The 9,728-nt window shown below is 51.6% G+C and overlaps 1 protein-coding gene across 4 annotated transcripts; it reads left to right on the top strand.

The window, feature by feature from the left end:
* Nucleotides 1-514: 514 nt before the first annotated feature.
* ANAPC15 (anaphase promoting complex subunit 15) lies at nt 515-6,888 on the top strand. 4 transcript variants are annotated; one of them, XM_012645716.1, is made up of 5 exons: nt 515-637; nt 2,033-2,157; nt 2,696-2,755; nt 3,082-3,219; nt 6,862-6,888. In XM_012645716.1, the coding sequence occupies exons 2-5, from the start codon at nt 2,038-2,040 to the stop codon at nt 6,865-6,867; spliced, it is 324 nt and encodes a 107-aa protein (XP_012501170.1). In that variant the 5' UTR covers nt 515-637; nt 2,033-2,037; the 3' UTR covers nt 6,868-6,888. The 4 variants fall into 4 exon arrangements, with proteins under 4 accessions (XP_012501170.1, XP_012501169.1, XP_012501167.1 ...); XM_012645715.1 differs by lacking the exon at nt 6,862-6,888 and adding an exon at nt 3,377-3,709; XM_012645713.1 differs by lacking the exon at nt 6,862-6,888 and adding an exon at nt 3,365-3,709.
* Nucleotides 6,889-9,728: the final 2,840 nt, after the last annotated feature.

Genomic DNA, 9,728 nt, shown 5'->3' with positions numbered 1-9,728 from the left:
CTCTACATAATCTCCAACGTCAGAACTGGACAGGCAACCTTAAGAGACCAGTGAGTCCTCCTTTGGTCTTCAGGGTCTGTGAGGACTATGAAGATCGTTGGGGGCAGCTACCATGTTCATGTATTTATCCCCAGCTTCTATAGAGCCTAGACTATAGTAGGAACGCAAATATTTTTGTTCAAGGCATAAAAGAATGAATGTGCTCAAACCAGAAACCGAGGCTGAGAGAGCACAGACAGGAGGGGCGTAAAATCAACCAGCAATTCCAAAGTAGCAGATTAATTTTCCTGGGACTCAGCAGGACAAACAGCCCTAGTACTAACGCAGGTTGCTGTTACCTCTTTTTCAGAAGGGGTTAATGAGCAAAAATTGCCTGGGGACTGAGTGGCGAGGCCAGAATGGAGAGGCCGATTGGCTGAGACTCAAGGCGGGGCCGATAGGTAGCCGCGGCACATTTCCTTCCCCAACAACGTGACCAAGGTGTGTCTAACGTCACATCCGGTCTGGTGGGCGGGAGCGGGAAACAAAAGGAGAGCCAAGACGCATGCGTTTGGTGAGTCCCGGATTCTGGTGGGTCCTTCCGCTCAGGCTGAGAGAAGAGCTTCCGGGTCGCCGCCGGCTGCCGGCTGCCGGCGCGGTAAGTACAGAAGCAAAGCTGCGGCGGTCTCGTTGCTCCTTCTTTCCTCCTTTCCCCAGAGAAAGCCAGTTCTTTTGACCCGCCTCCTCGGGAGCTCCATGTTCAGAGTCCCTCGTCCTTAAAGAGCTCCAGCTCATTGGCCGCTTCCTCGAGACTAAGCCCCACCCCGTCACACGAGATCCGTCATTCATTGGTGTCACTTCCTGTCACCCAGCATTTCTTTCAGTTAATTGGCCCTACTCATGCCGCGCTCCTTTCGGGAGTAGCAACCCTATAAGGGCAATTTTCTGTCCGAGTCCCGCCCCTGCCTTTTTCCTGTTGGTCGAGCACACGGTCATTATCGTAATGAGCAAAGAATCGGCGGCAGTGGGTTGGGCTTTCGGAGCAGAGATCTCTGGCCTGTCAGTACTTCTCTGACGTGAGAGTGGATGCTCTTCTACCTGTTATACCAGCTGGGAAGCTGAGGCCCAGGGAAGGGCAGCGGCTGGCCCTGGGTCGGTCAAATAAGTTAGGACAAAAGCGAGACCAGACACAGATCTTTTCCTTCTGCTCATCAATTCTAGTGCCCGGCCTGGATCCCTTTCGCGCGGGAGTTCTAAGCCCCGACTCAATGTGTGACCTAAAGCCAGTCTCTCCCTGTCACTGGGCCTCAGTTTTCTTGTCTGTGAGCTCAGGGGTTTTAATTCAGATTCTCTGGGACCTTCCTTTCCTGGTCAGCTCCCTCAGTCGATGAGTCAAAGCTGATTTTACTTGTTCTCTTACATGTTAGTTCATCCATTGAGTTTTCCATCTACTTATTTATCCATTTACTCATGTCTTCTAGAATGTCTTACTGAACCTTGCTTGCACATGGCACATGCCCCATCCCCAAATTTGGCTGTGATCCATGAGAGAGGTGGTTAATATCCTATATTTCTGACACTGGGTGAACATAGCATGAACCATCATAAAGGGGCAAAAAGCAGGTTTTAGTGTTTGGAGGAGACAGAGATAATTTCAGTAGAGCCTTGCTACCTCTAATTTTGTATAATTTCATAATGCCAGTCTGCATTCTGGATTCCTATTCTTCACTTGGCTCCCATTCTCTTTTCTCCCAGCCTATAAACAGCTTTACTTATCCATTAATTTACTTAATTATCAGAATAACTTTGAGGGTAATATAAGTGTTGTTATCCCCATTTTACAGATAAGGAAACTGAGGCCCAAAGAGGTTAAGTGACTTGGCCAAGGTCAGCTAGTAAGTGGTGGAGCCCGACTCAAACCCAGATCTGTCTGATTCCTAGAGGGAAGAACTGCTTCCCTGGTACCTTCCATTCTAGCCCATCCCTAAATCAAATTACAACCAAATAAAAACCAAACCACAACACATTCACCTGACCCTTTCCCTCATTCTAGGAGCCATGTCCACCTTGTTCCCCTCACTCTTCCCCCGTGTGACCGAGACACTGTGGTTTAATCTGGATCGACCCTGTGTGGAGGAGACAGAGCTGCAGCAGCAGGAACAGCAGCATCAGGCCTGGGTGAGTGAGGACCTAGCACAGAACAGTCAAGAGACTGCCCTCCAGAGAGCCATGACCCAGCCTTACTCTGAAGACCTGCCCTGGAAGAGCTTTTTGCCCAGAGCTGGGAATAATCAGGCTAGGAGCCAGGAGGCTAAGGTTCTCATCTGTATGGTACCCTAATTTGCTGGGTGACTATGGGACTTATGGGCCAGATTAGAGCCCAGGCTCCTGACACAGCCCAAGCTCTTTTCCCTAAAGCATTGGAAATAATAGTTTTGACTATTGATTGAAGACCTAGCCAATGCCATGTTCTAGGCTGGTAAGTCTCTCACTTCACCCTCACCATAATTATATAAGGAAACCAAGGCCTAAAGAGTTTAAGTAGTTGGATCAAGTTCATAAGTAAGTGGCAAATAACATAAGGAGAGAAAAGGATCTTCCTGAGAACTGGGGGGAAGTTTCTCCCCCACACTTGGGGGTCTTCTTGGGCACAGAGTGGGGCCAGTCCCATGACCCTGACCCACCTGGCTCTGCTCCTCCCCCTCTTTGCCTACAGCTCCAAAGCATCGCAGAGAAAGACAACAACCTGGTTCCTATTGGCAAGCCAGCTTCAGAGGTGAGTGGCTCCAGCCGGTGGGGCCTGTGTGGGGCCCAGGGTGGACCAAGGTTCTGCTCTAATTCTGAATATTCTGCCTTTGACCCAGAGAGCAATTATGACTCTTAGCTCTGGGTGGAGACTGGAAAGGGGAGCTAAAAGGGGGTGGGCATTGGGCCCAGCACTAAAGTCCTGCAGAACATGCTCCAGCCTGCTAGATTCAAGGAGGGCAGGGTTGGGAAGTAGCGGGTCATTTATTGACCCCAGAAAGAGGTTCCAAGTGGGCCAAGTCTTGAATTGGTCTGGGCAGGCCTGTAGGACTTACAGGCTCTCCCCTGCCCTACCAGCACTATGATGACGAAGAAGAGGAAGATGATGAAGACGATGAGGATAGTGAAGAAGACTCAGAGGATGATGAGGACATGCAGGACATGGACGAGATGAATGACTACAATGAGTCACCTGATGATGGAGAGGTCAATGAGGTAGGTGGGAGTGTGGGGGAGGGCCTCGTTCCTGGGCCCCTGCCCCTGACCTAATCGATGGCCAAGGGGTATAGAAACCCTGGATCCAGCCAGGGGCAGAATCTGGGGCTGAGGCTGGCTGAGGCCCCTCCCCACCCACACCCAGCCTCCTCTCCAGGTGGACATGGAAGGCAACGAACAGGATCAGGACCAGTGGATGATCTAGGTAGACAAAGCAGGGTGGCCTCAGGGAGATTCCAGGCCAGCCCAACCTACCCTGCACCCCTCTCACCCCTGCCCCACAGAACCAGCTGATGGCCCCAGTGCCTGAAAGTGCCCGTGGGTACCTCCTCAGCTGCTGCCATGATCTCCTTGGCACTTCCCAGGCCATCAGTTTGCTCTTGAATCCCCAAGGCCTGAGCCCACTCCACCTTTTTGGCCAGTACCTCACCCCTCGGTTGCCAGGTCTGGTTGCTTTCTAACTCTTTAATAAAGACACAGGAGTGATTTTTCTTCCCCCATGTCTATTCCCTATTTGTTGGCGGGGCCTAGAGGATTCTAGTATCTTGGACTTTGGGGAGAGGGCACTCAAGGGACATCACGCAAACCTACCTAATTGGCCAGGTAGGCCAGGGCTGGGGAAAGCCAGGGTGTTCCTGGTCCTGGACCCAGGATCCTGTGCCATTTCCTCTGGCCCAGCTTGCACTCAGCTATTTCTGCAGGATCGCTAAGTCATTGTCTGCTATTTCCTTTGATCCCACCCAGAATGGCATGGGCTGGGGAGGGGAGGTTTTCTGAGGCCCAGAGCTGAGAGTCCCCTGAAGCTCTCCCAGCCAGCTTTGTTAGTGTTAAGACAATGGATTAAATCTCAGAGCAGGGCAAGGACTCCCTTGGAGTCACCCAGCAAATCAGTGACATAGCTGGGTTAAAAGCTCAGGCCTCTTAACTGTCAGTCCATGGCTCTCTGGAAGGAGGAGGACCAGTGAGACCAAGCAGCCTGAGAGAAATTTGATGCTTCAGGTCAGTGTGGAGGCCAGAGGGGAGCAGAGGTGGGAAGAGGGCCTCTCCAGCCCTGATCCCAGCATGTGTCAGGCCCCAAACAGGGAGGGGAGGGGATGTTCCGAGGTCCTTGCTTGGGTCGGGGTAGGGGGGCATTAGTAAGTACCCCTGGACCTGGACCTCAGCCAGGTCCAGCATAAGTGAGCTGGGCTATGCCATCCTTGATGGCAGGGAAGTCTGGGAGGCCAGTGTGGTGGACACGGCAGCGGTAGCGGCCACAGCTCTTGGTGTACTGCAAGAAGCGGGGTGCACCAGGGAAGAGCACATGGTCAGCTAACACAGTGGCACCAGCTGGCAGTAAGGCATGGGCCTCCAGCAGCTGCAGGTCCCGCAGGTAACAGCGGGGCCGGTGTGCCAGGAGCACCAGGTCTGCCCGACTCAGCTGGTGCTGGGTGCGTAGGTGCGGGATCACCTCCTCTGAGCTGCCCACGATGAGCTCCACCTGTGGGGGTAGAGGTGGAATGGAAGTGAGGGTGGGAGGGATTGTTCTCTCACTCCAGACACCAGCAGTATCTGGCTTACTTCATGCCTGGCCCTGGCCTAGGTCCCCACAAGTGCTCTAACATTTCCTCTGACCTCAGAACCCAAGAAGTCAGGATCAATATTATGATTTCCATTCTGCTCATGAAGAACTGAGATTCTGGCTGGGCGCGGTGGCTCACACCTGTAATCCTAGCACTCTGGGAGGCCAAGGCAGGAGGAGAGCTTGAACTCAGGAGTTTGAGACCAGCCTGAGCAAGAGCGAGACCCCGTCTCTACTAAAAAATAGAAAAGTAAGCCAGGCATTGTGGTGAGTGCCTATAGTCCCAGCTACTTGGGAGGCTGAGGCAGGAGGATCGCTTGAGCCCAGGAGTTTGAGGTTGCAGTGAGCTATGATGATGCCACTGCACTCTATCCCGGGCAACAGAATAAGACTCTCTCAAAAAAAAAACCAAAAACTGAGATTCAGAGGATGCGTGCTTTGTCTGAGGTCACACAGCTAACAAGAGGCAGACAAAGATTTGGACCCAGATTTGTTGGGTTCCAGAGACCTTCCTTTTAGTTTCTTTTGTCCTCCAGCAGAAAATATGTGCAAATGATTTGGGACAGGAGGGCAGGAGCTCACACACCATCCAGGATCCCAGTCCCTTATGTGGAGCTACTTCCATTTCCTTAGATGGGAGTCCCTGACAAGGGAGGCCTGGCTAGGGCAAGGTCTAGGGTGACAGGAGAGATTAGAGTTGGGGACATGGGGAGGCTGACCATGTGCTCGTCAAAGCCAGCCAGGCGAATGATTTTTTCAGCCACTGCTGCTGTTCGAGGGTCCCGCTCCACAGTGAGAAGACGACCCCCAGGGGGCAGGGCGCGGGCAATAAGCAGGGTGGAGTATCCGCAGTAGGTGCCCAGCTCCAGCACACAAGCAGGGGCCTTCTCCTCCACCAGCCGCATCAGGATCTGACCTATGCGGGGAGATGGATACAAAGGCCGTGATAGAAAGATCTCAAATGCCCACCTGCCTCCCTGCAGCTCCCAACCAGCTGTTGTCTCATCTCTCTCAGACCACAGCACCAGCTGCCCCACAGGTGCCGCTGCCTCCAGTCTAGTCTTCACACCAGCCACTAGCAATCTTTCTAACAAATCTGACTGTATCACTTCCAGGCTTCTATGATTCCAAAGGCCTTTGGGATTGAATTTGGGATCCTCTGCCTGGCATTCAGGACCCTGGACCTGATCCTAGCCTACCTTTCCAGTTTTAGCTCTCAATTCTTCCCACCTGTGACTTGTACTGCAGCCATCCTAAACAACTGCACACAATCAACCATGCTGTCTCATTCCTTCATGCCACGTTTGTTGTGTGGCTCACTTTGCCCTTCCCCACCCGTCTGCCTGGCCAACTCGAAAACCAATCCTTCTAGTCTCAGTTCAGTTGAAATGTTTATTGTTCATTGAATATTCTTCTTCCCTTCCCTCCCCTCCCCTCCCCTTCCCTTTTTTTCTTTTCTTTTCTTTTCTTTTCTTTTTCTTTTCTTTTCTTTCTGAGATAGAGTCTTGTTTTGTTGCCTAGGCTAGAGTGCAGTGGCATCCTCAAACTCCTGGGCTCAGTGATCCTCCTGCTTTAGCCTCTTGAGTAGCTGGGACTACAGGCATGTACCACCATGCCTGGCTAATTTTTCTATTTTTAGTAGAGACAGGGTCTTGCTCTTGCTCAGGCTGGTCTTGAACTCCTGAGTTCAAGCGATCATCCTACTTCTGTGGCCTTTTATCTCCTCCCCCCGCACCTAGCACATTCTTGATACAAAAGAGGTAGCAATAAATGTTTGCTGGATGAATGAATGACTTAGTCCAGGCCCCTCATTTCCAGATGAGAAAAAAAGAGACACAAAGAGGATCAAGAATCTGCCCAATTCATCCAATAGGGCAGCAACAGATCCCAGATCTTCCTTCACCATGTTGCGGGTACTTCCTGGAGCAAAAGGCTAGGGAACACTGACCTTTGACAGGGCCCATGTGGCTCAGGTGCTCGCAGTGGCTGCTCCAGTGGTCCAGGGTGGTGAGGATGTGACTGGGGTCACCGGGCAGGGCATGGGTAAGCACATAGCTGAAGGCCCGCTCCTCTATCCGCAGACCTGACAGGCAGTCTCGGAGGCTCCGCAGCAAGACTGTGCGTACCAGCAATCGGAAGTAGTGCCGGTACCGCACCAGCAATGTCACCACCAGTGGCAGGAAGGCCAGAGCAATGGCTGGGGACATGGTCTCTACCTGGGGCCTGGGTGCAGGGAGGCAGGGAGGGAAACCCACACCCACCATTTACCTGTCATTTGTGCAGCCCTTACCAGTGCAATTACTATCCTTATATGTTACCAACCATGGCTCAGAAAGGTTAAATCTTTTGTCCAGAGCCACGCAACAGAACCGGGATTTGAATCCAGGTTGGTATGGTTCCAAGCCCATGTACTTTCAAGGATTCCATACTGTCCATGTTTAGCACCCAACCCCAAACCACCTCTTCCTGGTCCCGTCTTCATATTGCTCTCCCCACTTGCTTCCCCTCATCCCTGAAGTCACTCCTTCTTTAGGACCTCTTTCACTAGTTCCCCTCTGGGATATCCTCCCCCTACTCTACCCCCTGCCTGCTCGGTCTCCTCGGACTTACTGCTGTGTAGCAAAAGAGCACAGCTTTTTAGTCAGAAACCCCTTCAATGTCACCATGCTCTGCCTCAGTAAAAGGCAATCAAAACACTCCATAGAGTGTTAGGGTGAGGTGCCCTTTTTCCCACCTGAGGACTCTGCCTCTGTCTATTCTGTGGGGGTGGGAAAAGTCCTGGATTCTGTCATAACTCTCCAGTCCTATCTCCCCTCCCTGTATTACCCTCTTCCCCTGTGCTCGCTCAGAATTCCCTTCCCAAGTGTGTATACACATAAAGCACACAGCATACACTTCCCCCTCCGCCACTCGGTCCTGTTCTCCAAGGTCCCCTGTGGGGGGATGGGTTCCCTCTACCGTGTCCTGGACCATCCTCCCCCCTCCTCCAGATCTGACCTCCTTTCAGGCCTCTTTGCAAGTACCCTGGTGGTGACTAAAAATGAAAGACGAGAGTGTAAATAGGTGAGTGATGCAGTGGGCTTGAACTGATGTGCTTAACCCACACTCAAGGGCCCTGCTTACCTGGGCTGCAGCCTCCTGCTTAGGAAAGACCAGAGCACAGGACAGGAAGTGGGGGGTAACCCTGAGGCAGAAGGCTGGACCTGCTTTCAATTATTGATGCTGAGGCTGCTGCTGTCACCTGAGATGTTCGGTTCAAGTTACCAGTCCCAGGGACAAGCTAGAGCTGCCTCTTACCCTTCAGGAGCTCTCAAAAACCTTACAGAACTCCAGGGTCTTGATTTGAGGGCTAATAAGAGTTATTAGATCTGGTGATCTCCTCCAGCCCCTTGGAGGAGACATGGGGCATGGTGTCAGCCAAGGTGATGCAGAGATTGTAATTTACTCATTAATTCAAAATTCAAGTTTCTCTAAGCAAGTGTCAGGGGTTGGGTCACATAGAAGAGTCAGAACCTGTCCCTTTCCTCCAGGAACTCCAAGATTGGTAGAAGAGACTGACCCAGAGAATACAATTTAGTGTGATTATTATTGGATGGTCCATGAACACAGGGACTTTGGCTGTTTTGTGAACTGCTGCATACACAGATAGAATGGTGTGTGGCACATAGTAGACACTCAGTAAATATTTGTTGATTCAATAAATGACTGAATCAGCACTGGATTAGGATTAAGCACAGGAAGCTGGAGATGCCGAAAGAATGGGGTCAGAGAAGGCAATCAGAAAGATATCATTTGGCCAGGTGAGGTGGCTCATGCCTGTGATCCTAGCACTCTGGGAGGGTGAGGCCGAGGATTGCTTCAGCTCAGGAGTTCAAGACCAGCCTGAGCAAGAGCGAGACCCATCTCTACTAAAAATAGAAAAAAAATTAGCTGGGCAACTAAAAACAGAAAAAATTAGCTGGGTGTGGTGGCGCGTTCCTGTAGTCCCAGCTTCTCGGGAGGCTGAGGCAGGAGGATCGCCTGAGCCCAACAGTTTGAGGTTGCTGTGAGCTAGGGTGATGCCAGGGCACTCTAGCCCAGGAAACAAAGTGAGACTCTGTCTCAAAAAAAATACATATATTATTTGTGTTGAGTCTTGAAGTAGGCAAAACTGGCAGGGAGACAGTGTGCCAGGCGGTATGTGCAAAGTCCAGGAGGTCAATCAGGAAACTGCAAGTATTTCCCTATGGCTGGTGAAGCACCTCCCCCCATTCTCCACCCCATGGCATGGAGTGGGAGACAGGTGCCAGGCTCTGTACCATCTTGAATGACAGACTTGAACCTGTGTTCAGGGCCCAAGGGAAGCTATGGGAGGATTTTAATAAAAGAGAATTGATGGTCAGCTTTGTGTGTCAGATTACTATGGCTTGCTGCCGTAAAAAGGCAGGATTGAAGAAAAACGCCAGAGGGCAAGGAGATCAGCTACGTGGCCTCTATCTCTTCTACCACGATTGAGCTCCACTGCTCTTCAGCTTAAGAAGGGGTGTGGTCTCTTTCCTCTTAAGTCGCAGATACCCCACACAGGTTGACAGCTCCGCTGGGCGCTACATCCTCTATGTGTCCCCAAAGTGGGCGCTGCTCATCCTGGGTTTTTTGTGCACCCAGACTATAACCTCTAACAGCCTCAAATTGGAGCCCACTGGCCCCTCGCATGGCATTTAAAAGGGTGTATCATGACAGCATTTGGTATAAGAGTTCGCAAACTGGCCCTGAAAGGTGACCTAGTGAACATGAGATCACATAACAACTCACCAGGGCCATTACCGCCAGTGGTGGTGAGGATTCAAGTTTAGAGACCAAATGATGAAGTCATGTGATCCGCCCCGCCCTTTCCATGCATCACGTGTCTCACGTCTGGTCACGCAGGTTGCACCTTCCCATTGGTTGGCGATGATCACGCGGTAGAGGG

The sequence above is a fragment of the Propithecus coquereli genome, unplaced genomic scaffold, assembly GCF_000956105.1.
Source record: "Propithecus coquereli isolate 6110/MARCELLA unplaced genomic scaffold, Pcoq_1.0 Scaffold235, whole genome shotgun sequence".
Taxonomy (NCBI): domain Eukaryota; kingdom Metazoa; phylum Chordata; class Mammalia; order Primates; family Indriidae; genus Propithecus; species Propithecus coquereli.
The sequence above is the reverse complement of the archived record's forward strand: the minus strand, read 5'-3'. Positions and strand labels throughout refer to the sequence as shown.

Excerpts from the sequence above, each read along its gene's own strand:
- ANAPC15 (XM_012645713.1), top strand. The coding sequence starts at position 2,038 with ATGTCCACCTTGTTCCCCTCACTCTTCCCCCGTGTGACCGAGACACTG. Across the intron at positions 2,158-2,695 it reads AACAGCAGCATCAGGCCTGG|CTCCAAAGCATCGCAGAGAA; the intron begins GTGAGTGAGGAC and ends CTTTGCCTACAG. Across the intron at positions 2,756-3,081 it reads TTGGCAAGCCAGCTTCAGAG|CACTATGATGACGAAGAAGA; the intron begins GTGAGTGGCTCC and ends CTGCCCTACCAG.